Here is a 23846-nt window from a genome sequence, read left to right as displayed (position 1 = left end):
TATATACAAACAAATGGCCTAAGCATGGGCAACCCGGTATCACCAGTTCTAGCCAATATTTTTATGACACAAGTTGCAACACAAGGAAGTAACACAGTATTACATCCACCACTATACTGGTACAGATATGTAGATGACACGGTTGCGGGATTCAAATCTACAGAACGCATACTTAATTTTTTCAATCACATTAACTCTATACATCCCAACATTAACTTCACATGTGAACAGGAAGAAAGCAATCAAATATCATTTCTTAACCTCAAAATTACAAGAACCGACACATAATTCAAAACAGAAATCCACCGAAAAATCACCCATACTGGACTATACATTCCTTGGGACTCAGCACATGAAACAAAACAAAAACTCATAATACTAATAAACCAAATAAACTATGCTCACCAGATAAAATTAACGATGAATTAGACAAAATAAAACAATACTTCATCAACATCAATAAGTTTCCTCCACAAACCGTAGAAAACATTATACGCACACACTTAGACATAAAGCAAAATCAACCAACAAAAGTAAGTATATCTCACGAATCAAAAAACCACGAAATCATGTACTGCTGCATACCATATATTCCTGACATCAGCAGACAAATAACCAACATTTGGCAAAAATTAGTAACAAAATATGACATTCCAGTTAATACCAAATTTATTTAAAAACCAGGCACAAAACTGAGGTCTATACTGTGTAAAAACTACACTGACAAACACCACACCAACATTATTTATAAAATACAATGTGATAACTGCCACGACTTCTATATTGGAAAACAAGTAGAAAAATGGAAACCAGATTCAAAGAACATAAAAAGTCACCTTCACACGTTTTCGAACACTGCAAGTCAAATAAACACAACATAACCATAGAAAACACTCAAATACTAAATAAAGAAACAAACATGAACAAACGCAAAATTAAAGAAGCCTTAATTATACAACAACTTAAGCCCAAAATAAACTAATATAAAGGAACGCCTTTATACCTATATTAATATAATAAAATAAATAAAATTATATTCAAACATCAAACACCGCCCTCTACATTCCGACACTCAGTTACACAACCCCTTTCAAACATGTGGTCAGCTTCCGGTCAGTTACCTCTTTCTTTGTGAACCTGACGATGACCGAAGAAGGTCGAAACGTTGTTCGCTCTTCTATGTAAAATATTTTCTCAGCCCAAACGAGCCGTTTTTGCATATATAAAAATAATTAAAACATCAAAAAAGAGTCGGTATTTCTTTTTCGACAAACAAAACAACAACAACTTAGAATACTCTAAACAAATTAAATATAAGCTAAAACTAAAAACCAAGAAATTAAAAAACTCATTTGGTTAATTTTTGATGCTTACTTTTTAGACCTAGCAAAGTATTTGCTTCGTGAAACAGTAAATACGGAGAATATTGTTTGTTCTACTTGTAAAATAAGTTTATTTTACTACAGTTTTTTTATTTAAGTTAATATATTTAACAGCATTTATTAATAAAAACTACTATTTTTATGGAACCCTTTTTTATTCTACATCAGTTTAGAAAATCAGTTGGCTTCAGTAATTTTGGCTAAAGCACCTTTATAAATAGTATTGAAAACATCCAGTTAAAAAAGAAAACGAATGACAAAGATTATGAGATTACTCACCATGGCTTCTTTTCATTTTAGCAACAAAATTTATAATAATCAAAAAAGAAAGGCTGGGTAGACTTAAAGTTATGAGAGACTATAAAAATTGCAAATTTATGAGCCTTATCTAAATAAAAAGTTGACTTAGATATAAGCTTGACATAAAAGATGCTTAAAATAGCAGTTCTAGTTCCGCCTTATTTTTTTGACACAGTCCACTAAATTTTGCCATTTTTATTGTGTGTGTGTGTGATATATTTATAAATGTTTACATACATAAAAAGATCATTTGTATTGTATCAACGCTTGTGAGTAAAAAATAAGTGTAGAAACTTAAACTAACATGTGTAATATATTTCTTGCCTTTACATACTGATTTGTATTTGTCTCCGTGAGGCGGAAATGTTGTTATTTGAAGAATAACAGTTTTTTCTATAAATTTACTTGTATTATATACAGCCCTCGCTTAACGTTTTAGAATTTTATCTTAGCATACTTCTCCAGAGTTTTTTTTACGTTATTTTACAAATATTAAAACTGAGATAAAATTGAAAATGCATTTTTAATTCAAAGTTCGGTGAATAATCGAATTCAGCAAGTTCGCAGTATTTTGACTTATTTTGCATGTGAAAAAGCCATTGCTGCTCTGTAGTTTTAAATTGAATCACTTTGTTACTTGTAACTCAACTTGTAAGTTGTAACAACTTTCAAATGTAGGATATTTACACTATTAACTATTTCATGTTACAACAATATTCAAGCAGTAATAAACGCTGTTGACTATTTTGGCCAACAGTATTAGGTTATTACGTGATAACGTAAAATAACAGTGAATTAGTAATGTCCAACATGAAAACGTTATCTGATCCTTCAACCACTAAAAGAACCCAGTCCTAAAAAGTACAGCAGAAAAAGTATATGAATTATGAGCAGCTAGTTGTTGTTTGTCAGTGGCTTTGTTTTCACTTTCGTCGTGATCAATGGAAACTTTACTTCTGTACCAGCCTCCTCTGTTTTCTTTTCTTTTTTGTAATGTGGCTATCCCGACTAAAGCATCATTTTACCAAATAAATGCTTTTTAAAGTACTATATTTTACAGTTTAAAACATTTTGTAAGAAGACTAACATGTATAACCACTGCGAATCCCTTGATATCATAGACCCATAGACATTTTCGTTAAATATATATATCTTAAACCATAAGAAATCAAACTTACTCTATTTGCTTTTGGCCTTTTTTGTATTTAACTTAACCAAATATCTTTTATAGTGCAAGAAAGGAAGTAAAAAAAATCGATTGAAAAAAATTATATTTTTACTACAGGTGACTGAATTTTGTGAATGAAGACATGATGTTGCAGAGAGCCGAATGGTCGCAATATAAGTGTAGTAAGTTACCGTTGTTTTAGGGGTATACAACATTTTTAAAGAAAAATAATGATATCCTTTCGTAAGCCTCCCCTATCTAATTAACCACACATAAGATTACAGTCACTAAACTAGGGGTGTTAAATTTTCACATTGGTTTCTTTGTTGGTAATGCATATGTCTGCCTTATCAAAAGTCCAGCTCCAAAAAACTTTGTTACTGGTACATTACCTTTAACTGTACAATACATCTGTATATTTTAGTGTCCATCGCTCGCCTCTCATTGCTGTAACTTTATAATGGCATGGCAGTATGTCTGGGGACTCAGAACGATAAAAGCCTGGTTTCGATACTCGTGATTAGCAAAGCACAGATTGTGTAGTTTTGTGCTTAACTTCAAACAAGTAATCTTTTCATAAAATGCTACTTAAATCTTATTATAACATGCTGCATGACCACTCATGAAAATGACTTAATCTCTGCTTTATTTTGGTAGCCAGCAGGTGTTGAGAGATGAGTTTTAATATATTGATTTATCTCACATTATTTGTTTATTTTTCTTTGTTATCGTTATTTTTCCTACTTTGTGCAAGTCACTGGAGTTAAAAAAGGGAAATTTTGTATGCCAACAAAATCATGATTTTTTGCAATTAGCCACACATAGTATCAAAGAGTTCGATAACAAGGCTAAACCTTGAAGACACAGAACGTGTAAATAGTTAGTTCTTTAGGATTCCCAGCCTCTAGTTACTGGAAAATATATTTCAAATCTAGGGTTGGGGACAATTTCAGTTAGTCATTTTCATCGCAGGATTAGTAGACTGACGAATTAGTTCATCAGTCTGATAAGAACAAGGATAAAATAATACGTTAAAACACGAATCGTGAAGAACATATCTTCTTATGGCTGTGGGATGTCCGTAGACACTTCCAGCGTTAATTAATGTTTTCCTTTCTCGCTCCAACAATGTTGTTTTCCCGTAACATTAAGTGAAAGAGTTGAGAATGGGTAGGTTACAAGACAAATTGCTACAACAACACTGGTATTATGTTTGTATCAATAGCGTACAGGCGATTACCTTCTGCAACTTTTGTAACTAAGGCTAAAATTTTGTTTTATCTCTTGTAAGAGGGTGAGCCTGCTAAGGATTATTACACGCCCTATAGAGGAGAATCAATTAATCACACAATATTTCAGACATTAAACGAAGTGTTAAATTTCCACATTGGTTTCTTTATTGGTAATGTATATGTCTGTCGTATCATACGTCTTATCAAAAGCCCAGCTCCAAAAAATCTTTTACTGATACATTACCTTTAACTACACAATACATCTGTCTGTTTTAGTGTCCACGGTTCGACTCACATTACCACAGCTTTGCACTCCTCATTTTTGGACGCATTACAAGATTGTAATTAAACTCCACTATTCGATTAGAGAAGCCTAAAAATTGGAATGGGGTATGGTGCCCTACTGCCTTCTCTTTAGTCCATCTTCTCAAAATATGGGATGGCTAAAACAAATAATCCTTAAGTATTTTTGCTCAAACATTCGACAAACAGTTAATTAGTTGATGGAGATTGTTATGTTTGTTCAAGTCAATAAAAATAAACAATATAAATGTGATCAAATGTGGTGTTTTACAAAGTGTAGAAAGAAGTGAGAACCTTCACTAATCGATAATCGTAACGTTGTGCGTTTCTTGGTTCCTTCCTGAACAATTATTTACTGTATAAAAATGATAATAAAACACTATAATTCTCAGAGAAACAAATAAAACCCTGTGCATGAAATCATGTTTCATGTTATATACAAGTAACATTAAACTCAAACAACTAAGTTTAAGACATTTGTAACATACTAAAAAAATAGGTGCTACGAAGAACTTCCGAGGTTTCACCTTTGATTCTTTTTTATGCAAATAATTAAAACAGTAAAAAATGAAATTAATTTCATATAGATTTACAAAATTAGAGTATTTTTAAGACAATTACTTGATCTAGTTTCACTGAAATAGTTTCATAAGTAATATTTTATTCAGGCATATACCATCAAAACTGCAACTAAAGTTGCGGTTACATAATTGAAAATAATTGCGGTAAGATCAGAGATCAAAATTCAACATTAGAATAAGTATCTAAGCATTAACTCAATGAAATATGTAGGGAAAATATGGAATTCATTGACACTTATTTTACTTCAGGGGTCAACAGAAACAAGATGCCGAACTTTTATACTTTAACCAGAAAATATGGTATGTTGTATGTATTTACTAATAAATCATAGTTTGTCAAAACTCCCACCAGTATTTAAACCAAAAAACACAGTTTGAAAAGTAAGCTGACAGAGATGTATGCTACCAACCCTCAATTTGAGAAAGATGTCAACAGATGTGTATGTTAACAAACCTCAGCTTGAGAAGACCAACAGATGTGTATGTTAACAAACCTCAGCTTGAGAAGACCAACAGATGTGTATGTTAACAAACCTCAGCTTGAGAAGACCAACAGATGTGTATGTTAACAAACCTCAGCTTGAGAAGACCAACAGATGTGTATGTTAACAAACTTCAGTTTCAGATGACCAACAGATGTGTATGTTAACAAACCTCAGCTTGAGAAGACCAACAGATGTGGATGTTAACAAACCTCAGCTTGAGAAGACCAACATATGTGTATGTTAACAAACCTCAGCTTGAGAAGACCAACAGATGTGGATGTTAACAAACCTCAGCTTGAGAAGACCAACAGATGTGTATGTTAACATACCTCAGCTTGAGAAGACCAACAGATGTGTATGTTAACAAACCTTAGCTTGAGAAGACCAACAGATGTGTTCCCCTTTTGGTCCCCTTCACCCTACCCGCAATTACAGAGGCAGACTTGCGCCATTGCATTTTTAGTTCCGCGGATCTAGCTTATCTGACATGATAAAGTAATCTGATATCAAATTTAAGGTGTGTATGAAGGTATCTTGAGTGTCTATCTTATCTTCTTTAATAACATGTGGGTAGAGGTCGCAGGAATTTAAATATAAATGATATTAGGTGGTGAAACGGTAAACATACGCACGCACACACATTTATATATATATATATAAATATATTGATTTCGAAAATATGAGTATACATTTTTGAAATTTATGTATTGTGTTATTAATGGATGAATATATACATTTACTACAGCAACACGCGCATGAGCGTGTGATAATGGCAATCTGTGTAAGTAAATGTCAGAAACATATTAATATATTAGCATTAACATTTTTTTGTCTGCATGTTCGTGACCCGGTTTACGTTTGATTTGTGTTATTATTTTGTATTTTATAGCCAATAATACTGTCTGCTGCCGTCCACCACTTTGAATTACTGATCAGAAAGAAGACAATCAGTCAATAGCATTCTACCACCCATGCTAAAAAGTTGACTATCACTTTTTAACGCGCTAACATCGTCACTTAAATGTTTAAAGTCTAACGAATTTCATTACAAAAATATCAGCATTCACAAGATCAGGGCCTCGCAATGGGAAATGCCTCGTGCGGTTTGTATCAAAGTAACGTTTCTTCTTGTTGCAGGTATTTACTTTTTATTTTACACGCTTCATATTAACTACACTATCCAAAGTTAAATACTGTATGTAACTTATTCGTTAAACTCCTATCATCTGCCAATCGTGAAATGTATTTCTCTAGGCAGAGGCCTCTTTATTTAACTTCCTGAAGTAGTTAAACCTCCACAAGTATCAACTTGTCCAGCTACCAAGTAAATTCCAAGTTTCTCTTGTCTTTTCTTCAGACCTGTATAAGGAACTTTTATAAGAGAAGTGTTCGACACCAAGTTCAAGCCATTTTGTCCAAAGATGACATTATTGTCTTAAGAGATATTTCTGCATTTGTAAAATGGATGATTATAAAACATAATTTTAACATGTTTGACCACTCCAACTACAAGAGAATTTCATGAGGATTATTATTCGACTTACGTGTTTTAACTTTTTGTAGTCTTATTCCAGACAAAAAAGTCTACTACTTAAAGCAAAGAATTACAAAAGTAGTCACGACATAAAATCAACAGTTCTTAGGCTTCGAACTATAGTTTTTAATATAATATTTGATATAATATTTAAAGAGATGTCTAAATATCTATATTTGAACAGGAGTTGAAATATTAGGTTCAAACTTCAAGAAACAATACTCAATGTGCTCTTTATGACTCAAAAGATATACCCAGATGAAAATGAATTATTTGATATAATACATTTAACAAGATTCAAATAAAATCATGTACATGAAAATACTTCTTAAATAGTCCAAAGTCACCTCTTACATTGTATTTATTGTACTCTTACATTATTTTCACATTGCTATACTTTGGATAAATCTAATAGCACAGTAAACAACTCATGTCTTTTAGAATTTCTGTTCATAACAGTAAAAGAAAAATAAAACCGTGCATTTGTATAACATAATTAATTATAAACAGTATCTACTGGCTTCATCATAAAACAAAGACATAAGCAAACCAGTATGAGATCTCTCTCTCTGAACATGTGTTAATACAGAATTAACGTATGGAATAACTATAGTTTCACGTTGAACTGAAATATTATTAAAATGTAATACGAACATTAGTTGGTATACACGTCTGTTAGTATTATGACCGTCTAAGATTAGTTTCAATACATCTATTGAAAATGCTGACAAACTGACATCTTTAGCATCATTGACAAGCTAGAAAGCGACACATTTTAATATCGATGCGTCAGATGAATACCGTATCCTATAAGAGAGACAATGTTAAACAACTCCGCACATTTTGTTCTGTATAAGGTGTCATTTCCGCTACATTATGTAATTTAAGATATTACATAGACAAATAAAAGTAGGAATAATGCTAAGAGACAGGTGCATTTAAAAATATAAAATACTTGTAACCTACATTTCTCTCCTACAGTTAAGTTATTTTAATCAAACAAAAAGCTAACTGGCAACTGTTATAAAGTGACCATGGAAGGTTGAGTGTATTATATTAAAATAATATTGAAAACACGCAACGTCAGGCCATGAGCCTACCTGGTAACCGTGTATCTTGAAAACAACACGGTAGACAAACAGATGATTAAAACAACCCTGAAAACTTCATTAAACAAGTTTGCCAACATTGCGATAAAACATTTTGCTTTTTTTATTGTAGTAACGCTGTTCTTGGGATTTCCAATGTAGCTTATACAATATAATGACGTGCATAAAGTTGAGAAGCATTGTGCATCAAACTAGTCTAAACTGGTGCACGGCCTTATATGTTCACAATGATGAAGTAACTGAGTCTTGACAATAAGGCTATTGCCAATGAATTTGTTAGTTGTTACACCAGAAGGCAGAAGAGTTTCAGAAATTCGTTTGACCCAGTTATCTTTTTCCAATGACTTGCTTTTGCACCTTTATAGATTCTATCACATAATTCTGTTCATCAAATTAAGCAAAGACATATAGCAGAGAAAAACAAGTAACATCTTATGATGTCAATTTATTCAGTTTTATGACGCTGCACAATGATTCCTACAGCTTTCTGATCCCTACTTTATGGAGTAAGTTCCAGGGAAAACAGCACCCTCAAAAGTGATAAGTTTATAGCCCGAGATAATGGCTCCGTAGTTTCTATGACAAAATGCTCCATCATAAGACTATCATGTCCAAAACACACCACTCCTGTCAGTAGGGTTTCCATAATCCACTTAATGTAAGAGGTCGACTGTTTCACAGCATCTATCTGAACAGTCTGATCTCACATAAATCCGTAGTCCAGTGGCTAAATCATTGTCTTCATATGGAATAACAAGTAATTTCTTTTCATTCTCCAGGTGATTCAGGTATGTGTTGTTGAACAGGAGGTATGACTGGAAGCCTTATCTTGGTGAATTCGTACATGTTTGTTCCGTTTCTACCAAAGCTGACATTCCTGTGTGGCGCAAAAGGTTTAGAATATGGTGTGATAGTTAGCAGAGTTCACCTTTAACTTTGTGATCCATCTTCTGATTCATAACTTGGTGTCAGATACAAGGATGATAAAGAATCAATTCGTAAATTTTCGCGACATTTTTGTAGAAACCTAGAAAATCTTTTCACCCACTAACCAGTAGAAAATGGTCACAATTTTCAAAGTATATATACGCTTCATCGAGTGTAACCACTTTCTGCCGCTTTTCCATAGATAGTTACCGTTTATTTCATTTTTTACAGACCGAGCTCCTTCTTGCTTACATTGCGTACTGTTGGCTGAGGCACGCTAACGTCTTTTTTTTTTTTTTGCCACTGACCTTCGTTTTAGTGGATTCTCACCTATTACAATACGCTACATGTTGTTTACCACGGCTGCAGTACGATTTGTTCCAAGTTTATCCACATTCCTTTGTTTTTCAATGTCATTAAGTACATGGTATATTCCAACTTTTAATTTCTAAATCCTCGATCTGAATGAATTTTTATTATCTGAGTATGGGAATATCTTCGTTCGAAAGAGCTGTTACCTTTCCAAAAACAATCAGTTTTTGGTGTCATCACACTACCTACGTACCGTCAAACAAAGTCAAATGGTCATACTGGTAATTTGTATTGGATATGTTTGTCACATGACGTTTTGTTTTTCGTATTCATCATTATTATAACATGACGAAATCAATCCTCTGCAGCAAGCCTAATCATGAATGCATATAGTTGAAATGCTTTTCATCGTACGTTTAAATTTTTAATATGTAAAAATATCTACAAAAGGAGGAACAAACCTACAACTGGCAACAATATATATTCATATAAGAATGCACGTTTGTGCAATACATTCAATTGCATGTTTTGGACAATAAAAATTGTAGACCATGTTTTGTAATTTAAAAATGGAGACAAATGAATAACGATCGTTAAACATTTCCTTTTGTGTCTACTCAAATCTTAAGGTTCAAGAGGAATAAGACTTGGATAAATTTAATGACACACTATAAACCATTAATGAGAGTTTTCATTTTCTGTTAAAAAACAAAAGTAAAAGAGAAATCATTCTCTTGTTTTGTTTTGCTTGTAGGTAAACACAAAGCTACAAAATGGGCTATAAGTGCTCTGCCACCACGGGTATGAAAATCCGATTTTTAGAGTTGTAAGTCGATAGACTTCTTTTGTAGAAAATAATTAATTGCAAACAGTATTGATTAGCTTTATCTTAAAATGAAAAGATATAAAATATTGAAACAATATTCATGCATAGAATAACTGAAATGCTGTTGAAATATCTTGTTAAACCTGGTTTTTTTATTGGTATTATGACTGGTACAAGTGGCAATAACTTACAAAACCAAACGGGATTCACTGCATCAATGTAGTTGCGCGCAAGTTATTTGCTATAAAAGTGAAACATGATAAGTTAGCCCACAGTCAAACGGGGATGGATCTTGTCGCACGAATACAATATCAGGGATAATCGATACTAAACTTCGAGTTCAGGAAAATTACTCTAGGATTTGCCTTGCATTGAAAAGGTATGTACTGGCAAGACTCGAAATGTTATTACTTGTTTTAACTCAAGAAAGTCCAGTATTTAACATGTTCCTAGAAAGAAAGTCTACAAAATATATCGAAGTTTGTGATGGTTACTGCAGTACAATTCATCTTATTAGACCCAAAAACTGAATTCGGTCTAGTTGAGGTTTATAATAAACAATAGTTGAAATGCTTATGGTACAATGAATTATCATTAGGATATCTTGTTACTATAGGTGTTTTCGTTTGTTTGTTTGTTTTGAATTTTGCACAAAGCTACTCGAGGGATATCTGTGCTAGCCGTCCCTAATTTAGCAGTGTAAGACTAGAGGGAAGGCAGCTAGTCATCACCACCCACCGCCAACTCTTGGGCTACTCTTTTACCAACGAATAGTGGGATTGACCGTTACATTATAACGCCCCCACGGCTGAAAGGGCCGATGTTTTTTATTTAACTTACAATAAAGTCTTACAGGTTCAAATACGTGTCGAGCATTACACTTCAGATAACACAATATTTTATTCCCTGGCATTTCACTCTTGTACTGTAGTTTCTTCATAAGGCTTCGTAAATGAAACACCGGGGAGTAAAACCATGTTTTAAATCTAAAATCTTAAACTTATCTAACCATGTCAAAACGCTTCATTTTTTTTATTGGCTTTGCATGCCAAGGCGCTTGACACATGTTCTTAGGGTTGCGGGTTCAAGTTCCCATCTCGCCAAACATGTTTGCCCTTTCAGCTGTGGGGGCGTTATAATGTGTCGGTCAATGTCGTTATATGTTAGCAAAAGACGAACGCAAGAGTTGGTAACGGGTGATGATGGCTACTAGAATTTCCTCTAGTCTTACACTGCTAAATTATTATTCTTGTTTCAGGAGCCTAAAGAAAAAATGCTAAAAATATTTCTTTCAAAGTTGAACAAAGCTACTAAAAAACACTCCTGTGCAGTCATACATTGGACTATTTATGTTCCTTTTTTGGAAAAAAAGGATATTTTTGTTTTGTTTTTATCGCTACTAGAAAAATTTCTTTACGAAGACTACAGCAGAAACTGCGCAAACATCTTCTAAACAAATTCCTGAGAAGATGGTAGGGCTACTTTTTAAAAGTTGATTGTTGAAACTTGCGTTTTCCACTCTCTAAAATTTTAAATTCTTTGCTACCAACATAAGTTATTCTAAGCCAATCAGCACCTTTTACACTCTTGGGAATTCTCCGTTTTATGCTAGGCATAAAATTTAAATATACATTTAAATATAAATGTATATATTTAACAGTGCTTACAGCCTTGATATTGATTATAGTTTTATAAACCACTACACAAAAAACGGCTATGAATATCTTATTGAAAGCTGAAGAGTCGTATTGAATGAAATGCCGGGTATGACAGTAGGGTAATATTAAAATTACTTCAAGCGCCTTCGTTTTTTACATCGAATAATTTCTCTAATTCGTCACTTTTTGCCACTGAAAAAAATTCGTTGTTTTAATAATGCGCATTAATCGCCAAAAACGGTCCGGCATGGCCAGGTGGTTAAGGCACTCGACTCGTTATCCGAGGGTTGAGGTTCGAATCCCCGTCGCATCAAACATGCACGCCCTTTCAGCCGTGGGGGCGTTATAAAGTGACGGTCAATCGCACTATTCGTTGGTAAAATAGTAGCCCAACAGTTGGCGGTGGATTGTGATGACTAGTTGCCTTACCTCTAGTCTTACACTGCTAAATTAGGGACGGCTAGCGCAGATAGCCTTTGTGTAGTTTTGCGCGAAATTCAAAAACCAAAAACAAAAGTAATCTACAAAAAAATATAATCATACTGTCTGTGGTATATTCATGTTATTCCTTCGCATGACGTGGATGAGTCTTTACTAGAATTGGTATAGAGGTTGGTTGGGTCTACGGAAAGATACATAGTCAGTTCTGCATTTTGCTGTTTTAATGGGCATTTTTGCGTTTTTATAACTAGTTCGTCCTCTGTTGATAGATCTGCATCAAAGTTGACATGAAGGTTTATTGAGTCCATGTGGAAATATATCCAAATTTGCGATTTCACTTTACGTTTTAACGTTTTTATGGGTGTTTTTGTGTTCTTTAAATTGCATATAAGCGAAAACACTTCTATTGTCTTAAGATAACTTTCCATTAATCACGAATTTACACAAGTTTCTACTAGGGAACAAATACTCCAGCTAGTTGGAAAATATTTTTTATATTTTATAGATTAATATTCAATCTTGAAGATTTATCATTTCTCGAGTTCACTGTTCTTCAATGTTTCTCAGCTGTTGTACTTTCTCTCTACTTGATTTTCTGCAAATATTTCAACGAGTTTTCTTACAGTAGACAACTACGACGGTGGTGATATATTCTACTAATTTTCGTACTCCGATAAAATTGTGAATGCGTATTTTAGTAGTTTATAATTATTCTTATTTTTGTTTCACAAGTCTACATAATGTCCACAGTACAGTTAAAATGGAATCTGTGGCTTTTAGAAAATAATCTAGATTTTTTTAGAGTCACAGTTGTAGGCTTGAAAATATATTTTTTTTTGCATATTGATTCAAATTGTTTCTGTTTTTTTTACGGTCCCTATTTCCCTCTTTTAAATAAATAGTATTTAATTATCTTGTGATTATGTTTGACCACTTAACAAGCCAGTGTATACACATGTTTACGAACATAAACATAAAGATATATTACTAATTTACTTGCTTTGGAAGGTCTGGCTTGATGAAGCCTGGCATGGCCTTGTGCTTAGAGCACTCGACTCGCAATATACGAACCGTAGATTGGAATCCTCTTACCAAACATGTTTATCATTTCAGCTAAAAAGCATTATATTGTGTTGGTCAATCTCGCTATTCGTTGGTAAAGGTTAGTCCGAGAGTTGACTGTGGGTGATGTTGAGTAGCTGCTCTCCCTTCAGTCTATCACTGTTAAATTAGGGGCAGCTAGTTAAGATATTACTCGAGTAGGTTTGCGGGAAATTCAACAAAACAAAAAATTTTTAATGAAATATCAGAAGCTTTCCTTTTAAACGTTCACTCGGAGAGCATTCTTAAGTCTGAATCCGTAGCACTCGCCTTGAAAAAGCTGAAAAACCAATTCACAGGAAACATGTAAATTACCTCGCTCAGTGTATTTATTTATGAAAGCAGGTAAAAATTTACACCTATTTTGCATAAGTAACAGATTATAAGTTTTTGGACATATGATTACGAAAAAGTACAATCGTTGAAAGGGTCACTATAAAATTTATACACATATCCTAAATGTAGTCAGATGAAGTATTTGATTAAATCTGCTGTTAAAAACGAATAGGAAATTATTAAACCTTATGGTGTTGATGGTGGTGCTACCACAGGGTGTAGTGATGCGATTAGTGGGGTAGTGGGCGTAATGTAGTTTAGTGTAGTGCTTCTAAATTCTCGCTCTTAGCTGTCTCCGCTGGCTAGCTAACAGGTGGAAAGGAGATCGGACTGTGTAAGTCTCCCTCTGCTAGTACAGAGCCTCTGCTGGATCCTTGCAGTGCCTCTCCGTGGCAACACACTGTAACTGGGCACCTCACGGTCCCAGGCTAAACTGCAAGGGATTTCGGAGCATCTTGAGCCCCAGAGGTGCGATGTGCATGGCACATCGGTGTGTGGACACGCTCTGGCATCCACCGTTCAAGACCCAACTATGGGTTAAATAGTTCTGCTGCCTTGTGGATTGGGATTTGCATCTACATGCTAAGGGGACTGGCCCTGATAGAAAGGGGGAGAAGTGACTGTCATCCAGGCAGATGAGAAGTCTTTTAGACGACCAACGGTTTTAAGGGTGTCCATATCGGCTTAAGAACACCCGCCAGGGGTCATCTACGACAGTGGGGGTGGTTTTTAGCGCCATTGGTCAGTCGCTGCCCGCCTAACCCAGGCAGTCTCTGGGCAACAGGCACTGACCCGTCGCTGTCTCCCAGCCTCATTAGGCTATAAAGCTTAGGGGCAGTGCCCCAATACGTGGACAGTAACTTCTCGCCTACAGATATATTAAACTTGACAATTAGCGCCCATACGGGTGGTGGCCGGCGCTACGGTGTGCGTGCACCGGGACAGATGAACCAAATGGTCAACAGGAGAAGAGTGGATAGGAGTAAGAGAAGAAAAAGTGGTTCTAGGAAGAAGAGGCCTGGGAAAAGTGCTGGAAAGAGACGACTCATTGGAAAGTGTAAAAGATTGAGAAGAAAACATCTCATGGTTGTATACTGTAACATCAAGCGAATAAGAGGAAGCAAACTTATGTTGGAGAAGGTAATTGGAGAATTCGACCTAATACTTCTACAGCAAACCAAGCTTCAAAACAATGCTGGATTCGATGATGAACTTTAAATAGACTGTCAGGCAATAGTGAACTAGCCATCACTAGCAGGATAGATAGCAGTATCAGAGTAAAACGTCTGGATGACCAAGTATACAACACCCACAACAGGAAGATCCAGTTAGTGAGAGTGTCCGACCCCAGACTACTCAGCCCACTCACCACAGCCAACTTTTATATGGCTTGTGACAGTGCACCCAGTGCTAAAGAGTGGGAATTCCTTCAGGACCTGAGTTTCAATTAAAGTCCATTTCTCATTTTGAGGGGCTTCATTTCACGCCACATCAGCTGGGATTCCATGGGCTGCAACAGGAGTGGCCTAGGACTGTTTGAGGCCCTTGCTGAGTTGAATCTTTGCATCCTCAACACTGGAGAACCTACAGGGCTTGCAGGGAGATATGGAGACTCTGGCACAGTTATTGACCTGGCTCTGATAAATGAAGATGCCAGGAATTTGGCCGTTTGGAGAAGGAGCTACTGAATTGGGAGTAACCACTTCTTGTGTGAGGTACGCTTCTTTTACCAGCTCCATCATATCACTCCTTCGAGGAAAAAGGCCTTGTACAATCAGAGTGATAAAACCGGGGTTTGAGCTACTACCAAGGACAGGATCAGGAAAGAGAAACCTCCAAAAACCATAATCACACGCGAAAATGCTCCAAACTGGTAAAATTCTGACGTGGATGCAGCCTGGAAAGAAAAGAACAGAAAGAAAAGAGAGTTTAAGCAGTGCAGGGGCACCGCTAATTTGGAAGTCTTCACTAAGCTAAGAATTGAATGTAACTATGCTACACCAAGGTTCAAGAGAACTGCATCTAGAACCATCAGAGCACAATGGGACAGGTTATGTGATAAGTCCAACCTCAACACCAGGGAGTTTTGGAAGTTTCATAACAAGCTGAAAGCTTGGAGGGCTTTTGGAAAACCACTTTGTACAGCGACTCTGGAAAAATACTACTCACCGATGAGGACCAAGGAAAAGTCTTTCTTGTTAGATTCATCAATCAAAGTAGTCACAATGACTAGGATCACAGTACAGTGGTCAGGAATCAAATTGAAGAGATGGTTATGGTAAGTAAGCCTATGCAGTGCTTCAACATGGAAAGTGTGATGAACGCCATCAGGACCAGCAAGGTAGGAGCACCCGTACCAGATGGCATCCCTGTCAAGAATGTTACATACCTGCCAACAGAGGTAATGCAAAAGCTTACGAGCAGAGCTGGAAGTCAGGAGTCATCCCATAAGTCTAGACAGATGCTTTCATAAGTGCTGTGCTAAAGCAAGGAAAATACCACAAAAGCCTCAAAGGATATCGTATAATTGTGTTACAGGACTTTATTGGAAAGATACCTGAGAGAGTTGTTGCTCGCTATATCACCAAACAGTTTGAGCACCTGCTTCCTGATGGTCTTGGAGGATCAGGCCTCAATGTAAAACTTGGATCAATGCTGCCAACTTCAAAGCAGAAACGTGGTCTGGGTTTGAGCGAAAGAGAACGCTCTAACAGTTGCTCTTGATCTTGAAGATGCCTACAATAGGGTGCGACTTCTTCTCTTCGCTGACAAGATGTTGCACTTGGGACTCCCACTTTGTGTATCAGAAAGGTTATATCAGCCTTCAGCCAGCGCCATGTCATCATGAAACATAGTGAATGGAGGTCAGACTGGTCAGCCATAAGCATTGGCCTCCCACAGGGTTCATCTCTGTCACCTATCCTTTTTTTAACATTTACACCCTTTATCTAACAAGGCTGGACAGACCTGACATCAGAATCAAAACCTTTGATTATGACATCTTGATTCATACCAGTGGGACATCTGTAGAAATTATCACAAGTAGGATTCTACCCAGGCTGAACCACATAAGAGATTGGTGTAAAGATAATAGCATGCTGATTAATCCAGAGAAGGCCAAAGCACTGTTCCTTACTCTCAACAACGGTGCTGACACATCAGATATTCCCATTCCAACCTTCGGAGGCACATAAATTACACATGAGGGCTCATTGTGCTATCTGGGCATTGTGCTTGACAGGCAATTGAACTTCTCCAAGCATGTGGATGAGCTCATTGTCAGGGCCACAAAAGGAATGACTGTCTTTCATGCTGTAGCAAGCAGGCATGTTAAAAAACTCTTGAATATGCTGTACAGAAGCATTGTGCTTTCAGTGATCGATTATGCACTGCCCCTGGCACAACTCAGCTACAACCAACTTGGAAGGCTGGAAAGGCTGTAGAACACATATCTCAGGATCATAACAGGTTGCACCAAATCAACTCCAGTGCCTGCACTCCATCATTTCACTGGATTCCCAAGTACCAAGGAAGGTAAACATCACAAAAAGCCTTACTGTTTGCTAAGTCTTGGCAAAATCCAATGCATGGACTTCTCATCCTTACAAGGAAGTACTCTTTCACTGCTGAAACATCCAACCAACAAAGACGTTCTCTACGCCTCACAAGACATGAAGTAGCAGCTAGGTCTCATCTAAAGAGGAAGTCGTGGTTTGAAATAGCTGCACTGGCTTGCAAGAAGATCTGCAATTCATATTCCCTGTCCAACCAACCTCCATGGCTTTGGTCTGAAGAAGAGGAATGGCCATCCCAACCTGCAGTAATTGTTAAGTTCATCATAGATTGTAGAGAATAGCGTCAAGGTGCAGCAGAAGTGGCATGCCAGGAGATGGTCCAGGAACTTGTCCAGAAGGGAAATCTCATCATTGCAACAGACGGCTCGTTCATACCAGAGACCATGAGAGCAGGTTGGGGATTTGCTGTGTTTCTGAGAAGTCTGGAGCATGCACCCTGTACACAAGTAGCACCAGGAAGGAACTTGAGGCTGTCAAGCAAGCTCTTGGGTGGTTTGTCCGATGATTTTCTGATATAACCACAGTTGTGTTTGCCACCGACTCCATAGCAGTGTTGCAGAGAATCCAGATTGGATGGATACCTGATGGATGAAGAAAGGCTTCACCTTATCTCCATGATAAATCTCCCAAGTTTGTGTATGTCCCAGGCCACACTGGTGTCAAGTACAAAGAAAAGGCTGACCGACTTGCAGCATCAACAGAACCAAAAGACCAAATGTCACTCTTTTCTCAATACATAGCACTCTTGTGCCAGCAATCAGCACGCCAGAGCGTCAGAGAGTCTCTCATGCACTTAGAAGAGGAAAATATAATTCTCAGCCTCAGGACCCCGTTTGGCATCTCTCGTGACAGCCACAACAAAGGCCCGGACAGATGTCACAGGAATCAGCTGATTACCGACAACATTAACAGAAGTACACTCGACCTCCTGTTGACTGGAAGGCTCAAGGTGGAGAGAATTTGAGACCCACTGGACACACCCTTTGGGATGTCCAACTGCCAAATCAAGTAACTTAAATCTTTTGATACCGAAACCCTGCTAAAGTTTGTCATAAGTATAATGTCACCATCAGGGTAAAGATCTCGTGTCCAATTTCCATTTTGCAAATCCATTTTAATTAAATAAAATGTGTAGAGCTAATTATTTGATAATACTTGTATTAGTACTAAATTAAATATGCATATATTACTGAGATAAACTGCTGAATACCATTAAAAAATAGTTTATAAAAGCATATATTGTTAATCTATTTTATTTGTAACTGCCCTGTCGTATTAACAACTTTGTCTTTTGTAATATTTTGCACACTTCCAATCCTACTAATATGAAAGAAACTACCAATTTTCGTGGTACATTATGCATATAATAAGCATTTTAAAAATATTAACGTTTTAGATTCGTAGTATAATTGTAAAATGTATTTTATTATAAAAAAGCATTTCCTATTTTAATATCATATTCGCGCATTTTATTAACTACTTGGCGCAAAAAAACACAAGTTTCACCATTTTAACACGCTATCACTTGCTCTGGCGCTGGAGCGGTCGCATGGTGCCCGACGTCAGTTCATGAGAAAGAGCCACAGAACCACAGTGTCATGTTGAGCAATAGAAGATGGCTTTACCATTGTGCATGAGTGGAGGGGCATAAACAACCAGTGTTCTCTGACACAGTTCAGTTATGAAAGACTTTATTCGTGTGAAAGCTGAATAACTTATTTTTTATATCTCTTTAGGTTTTGAAGTGTCGGTACTGATCTCTAACTTCAGTTGTCAGAGCGCCACTCCATCAGTCTTACACACCCTTTTCCCGTTCTAGGTTAAATGTTGAGTGACTGAATAGTTTCAGGGTTAGATACCATTAGCCGTAAATTTGTGCCCGTTAATAAATGTTTGTGTTGATAGAAATGTATAAACTTCTCGCTTCCAGTGTAGTGTTAAGTTAATTTTGTATTTGAAATATATTCTTCAAAAAAAGAAACGCAAAAGGCAAAATATGAGACAAATTGTTAACAAGTTTATTCCGGGTAGTTCTGTATGACATGTGTGAAACTTTGCACATTCACTGCTGAACATCCAAAGTCTGCAAAGGCGAAGTCCACGCTCACTAGGTGAAGTTTAACGTCACTCAACGTCAATAACGAGTATGCCCCCCCGTGAGCATCAATAACTGCTTGGCCTCTCCTGCCCATGGAAGCGATGAGATGACGAATCACATCCTGTGGAATGGCTGTCCACTCAGCCTGCAAAGCTGCTGCAAGCTGAGGTAGAGTCTGCGGTTGAGGTTGTCGCCGTCGCAGACGTCGGTCCAACTCGTCCCAAAGATGTTCAATGGGGTTTAAATCTGGTGATCTGTAGGGCCAGGGAAGAACGTTGATGTTGTGGTATCTCAAGAAGACAGTGATGAGTCGGGCTGTGTGAGGACGGGCGTTGTCATGTTGAAAAAACGTCTTTGACGTTCACCATGATGGGTTGCACATGGGGCCTAAGAATCTCGTCGACGGTTGCGTACGGTCTGATCGGAAATCCTACGCAGCCCTGGTATGGTTGAGGCAGTAGACGTCACAGTGGTGGTCCTATCCCGAAGGTGACGTAACCGGATGTTGCGATCTTGTGCGGGCGTGGTCACATGAGATCTGCCAGATCGTGGACGGTCACGAGTTGATCCATGTTGTTGGTGACGATTTCATAGCCTTGTGATGGTGCTTGGGTGGACATTCACAGCTCTGGCAACATCTGATCGAGATTCGCCTGCTTCCAAGCGACCAATTGCGTTGTTGCGTTGTGCTTCAGTCAGTCTTGGCGTAACTGTATTGCGTGTCGGTTGCTTAACATTGAGCTATGGAAACCGAGAACCCGTCACTTTTATAGGAATTTTGCACATGTTGCACTTGCAGAACATGTAGGTCTCTCAAACAAATTTATTGGACACGCATGTGTTTTGGCGAAAAATCCGATGTTTTTCTCCGTTTTCTAAGTGCACAACTTTTATTGTCATTTTGGTCTGACAGTCAGTGCCTTAACACGTGTTACATCACATACTCTGAGCTTGTAACGTTGTTACATATATTTCTCTTTAAAATAACAAAAATATCCCTTTTGCGTTTCTTGTTTTGAAGACTATATTAGAATATAAGTTATTGTCCAACAAACACACGACGACAGCAATTTCAACTTTTACTTTCATGAATGATCTCCTTAAACGATGCTGAATTCTCGACTAAGTAAGAATTGATAACATTTACACGTGTTTAAGTCAGCTGGTTCAGTTTGAATATACAAAATGTTATGAAGTATCTCTTGCTTTAAACCATTCCGGTAGATGGTTACACGTGGTTAGGTTAAAAAAAATATTCTAACCAATTACTATGTGCAGAAAAATTGTTGAACTCGAAAATACTGGTTTATTTTCACGATGTAGTGATTTAGGATTGGGAAGTATTTACTTATTGTTACAAATTGGTGAGATTGCACAATTCAATATTCACTGCTTTATATAAAATGAGAAATGTAAATAAATAGTTTTGGTTAGTTCTCACTAAATAATGATATGGTCCTAAAATTTCTAATACAAAACAATAATTCTATCCTGAACAGTTTCTGTTTTACTTTTATAAAATTATTATTTGGGATTGAACAGTCTCGGTTGATTGTCGCAATGTAATCATTGGAAGCGATAACTATAAATTATCACAAAAACTTATAATCTCAGTTTACACTGATGAAGAAAGATGCACTTTTTTCTAGAACGCTTGTTCTGTTTCAGAAAAAATACCAAGTATAATATTCAGTTGCATCTCCGTCAACTGAAGAAAGCAACAAAAAACTACCGTTATTTCTATCCAATCTTGTTTCTGGGTGTTATATTCCTTATTTATAATTCAAATAATCTTTATAATTTATACCATTATATTATCTACTAACTCATAAGTTGAGTGGCTATTACTGTGTGTTTGTGTGTTTTTCTTATAGCAAAGCCACATCGGGCTATCTGCTCAGCTCACCGAGGGGAATCGAACCCTTGATTTTAGCGTTGTAAATCCGGAGACATACCGCTGTATTAGCGGGGGGCATGGCTATTACTTGTATAGGTCTATGTAAACCAGATGTTTGCACTTGCACGTTTAAATCACTAATATGATGTTTAGCGAATATGATTTAGTAGCAAACTTTAAATTTTTATAATAAATCATGCAGTTTCTTTTGGTGAGAACTGATACTTCTGACGTAGGACCCGTCATAATAAACATATTCGCACTTTCAACAGTGGGGGCGTTATAATGTTACGGCCACTCCCACTATTCGTTAGTAAAAGAGTAGCTCAAGAGTTGGCGGTGGGTGGTGATGACTAGTTGTCTTTCCTCTAGTCTTACACTGCTAGTCCTCGTGTAGTTTTGTGTGAAATTCAAAATGAAACAGAATATCCAGAAAGTTCATATGACGTAATGATAAAGAAATTTTGTGGAAGTTGGAGATACGCAGGGTACATTTATAAAATTAATAATCTGACGAAGTTCAGTGAAATAGTTAATGAGAAATTAGTGAAATTTTGAGTGAGTGATCCACATAATTGTTAGTTATCTCGTATATTCAGTTACTTAATCGATTAGCTATGGAATTATACAAGTTAAAAAAATTATTTGTACGTTAGGTGTGAATACATTTTATGAACTTATGCCTAGAATTGTGTGAAAGAGAAAATAACCTGTAAAAACATTATAAAAGAAATATGATAATTCCTTACCGTTACATGCACAACGTTAGAACGTACTGTAACAATACTTTATCCAAATATAACTTTTTATTAGCGTCTGTTAATTCTATGCCTTTACCATACGATTAATTTCTCGTATTTCGCTTGAACTATCCTTGCTGTAAATAAAGCCCAAGAAATACGCTTGAGGTGGTAAGTTATTTCACCCTCTTAGTGAAAACCAAATAGAGATTGTTTTAAGCACACAAAACCAAGTTACAGAAATAAAAAAGTTGAACGAGTGGCGTTCCTTGTGGGACTTTACATAAATGTTTTAAACACTCTCTAATTTACGTCATGTTATTTATCTTACGTAATAAAATGAGTCGAACGTGGTTTAATGACGGGCTGCAGATAGAGGGGTCCAAGGTTCGTACCGCGATATGCCACAGTTTCAGCTATTATAAAAATTACAACCAATCCTGCTACTCGATCCAATTTTGGTAATGGTAAAGTGGCGAAAGTTGCTTACTAGTTATCCTTCTTTAATCAGCAGTTGTAAATTAAAGAAGGAAAGGCCTGAATCTCGGTGTCTTGTTGAGGTCACGTGTTCCATGAGGTACTGTTCAGTTTGAAAATCTCAAAATAAAATCAAAAACATTTTCTAAAATTTTTCAATGTTTAGAATTTCAACTTTTATAAAATATTAACTTCGGCTTTCTTTGTAAACCAACATTTCCCTAATTACAATTAAATGCTTGCTAATTGCAGATTACTTAAGCTTTAATTGATTTCCAACAATAGTTGTGGTACTTTATTCTATTGGGCCAGTGGTATATTTAATAACGTGTTATTTTTTTATCATTAAAGTGTTTAACAAAAGAAACAATCCAATTGCTGGTTACTTTTGAAACAATTTTAGTGAACCAAATGCATCAAAAACCTAAAGTCTTAGCCACGTATAATGCACCCCCGATAATTTGTAGCTAATGTTTAATTATTTTCTGGTGCTTTTACAGTACGTAGTAGTTACCCAACCTTAATTTAGCTGTTTTATGGAATCATTTTAATGGTACCTAAGAATCAAGTACTTACCATTCCGTACTGCTGAAAATAACTTTTTACGTCCTCCAAAGTGGTTGGTGCAGAGAGACCACCAACGAAAACCTTTTTTGTTCTTGTCACCATCTGTGTAGAACAAAATTTTTATGAGCTAATATGGCGGAAAAGTGAACATAGAAAGTAATATAACATGACAGATAAAACAGACACAAAATAACGAAAACTTCCTGATTGCACTCTTTCCTTTCTAAACAGATAAAAAAAAACAGTTTTATGGTCCTTTGCCATTTATGACTAAATATAATTTTCCTTAGCAATTAATATACAGACTCTCCTCTCCTATATTGAAGCAAGATCTCTGAAGGTCATCTTTGGGACAAAAATTATATACGATCTGATATTCAAATTATTAAAGTTGATTCTTCATCAATTTAGTTCTAGTAACTTTGAAATAAATCAAGTTGTTTTATTTTAGTTTAGGTAGAACTCACAGTCGATGTAGCTTATATTTTAGAGGAAACTCGCAACCAACAAAACTAAAACTCTTGTAATATTTCCAAGTGGGTTTAAAACCAAGCCAACGCCTTCAAGCAGTATGTTGCTTTAGAGCCAAATATGGACAATTTTGATATCGTAATAATGACTACCCATTTTTATGTGGGTTTTTACCACCATTATGTATTTGGTAGGCCCAACTTTATCAGTCTCTTAACATCGCAAATAGAAAAGAACCCGACACCTCGTTCGACCCACCAAACAACTTATACAACTGTACTAACACTAAACAAAAAATGTCAATGTTATAATTATCAAAAGAAAAT

At 36.2% G+C, this 23846-nt stretch overlaps 1 protein-coding gene and 1 long non-coding RNA gene across 4 annotated transcripts in view; one reads left to right on the top strand and one right to left on the bottom strand.

Annotated features, from left to right (window-relative positions):
• The window catches only part of LOC143237425 (RNA-binding protein Musashi homolog Rbp6-like), a 229476-nt gene that overhangs the window by 131818 nt on the left and 73812 nt on the right, over positions 1–23846 (bottom strand). For both annotated transcript variants that reach the window (XM_076476664.1, XM_076476665.1), the window contains one exon: positions 23059–23151. In XM_076476664.1, coding sequence (XP_076332779.1) covers positions 23059–23151 — 93 coding nt within the window. The remainder of the gene's footprint in view (positions 1–23058; positions 23152–23846) is intronic.
• LOC143237426 (uncharacterized) overlaps positions 1–23846 on the top strand; it is a 44080-nt gene that overhangs the window by 4859 nt on the left and 15375 nt on the right. Inside the window, exons 2-3 of one of the 2 annotated variants that reach the window (XR_013020064.1) lie at positions 2968–3032; positions 6341–6836. This is a non-coding gene — a long non-coding RNA (uncharacterized LOC143237426). Of the gene's footprint in view, positions 1–2967; positions 3033–6340; positions 6837–23846 lie in introns of those variants that run through there. The other variant, XR_013020063.1, reaches the window with a different exon arrangement.

Source organism: Tachypleus tridentatus, chromosome 13 (assembly GCF_004210375.1).
Source record: "Tachypleus tridentatus isolate NWPU-2018 chromosome 13, ASM421037v1, whole genome shotgun sequence".
Lineage (NCBI taxonomy): Eukaryota > Metazoa > Arthropoda > Merostomata > Xiphosura > Limulidae > Tachypleus > Tachypleus tridentatus.
The sequence above is the reverse complement of the archived record's forward strand: the minus strand, read 5'-3'. Positions and strand labels throughout refer to the sequence as shown.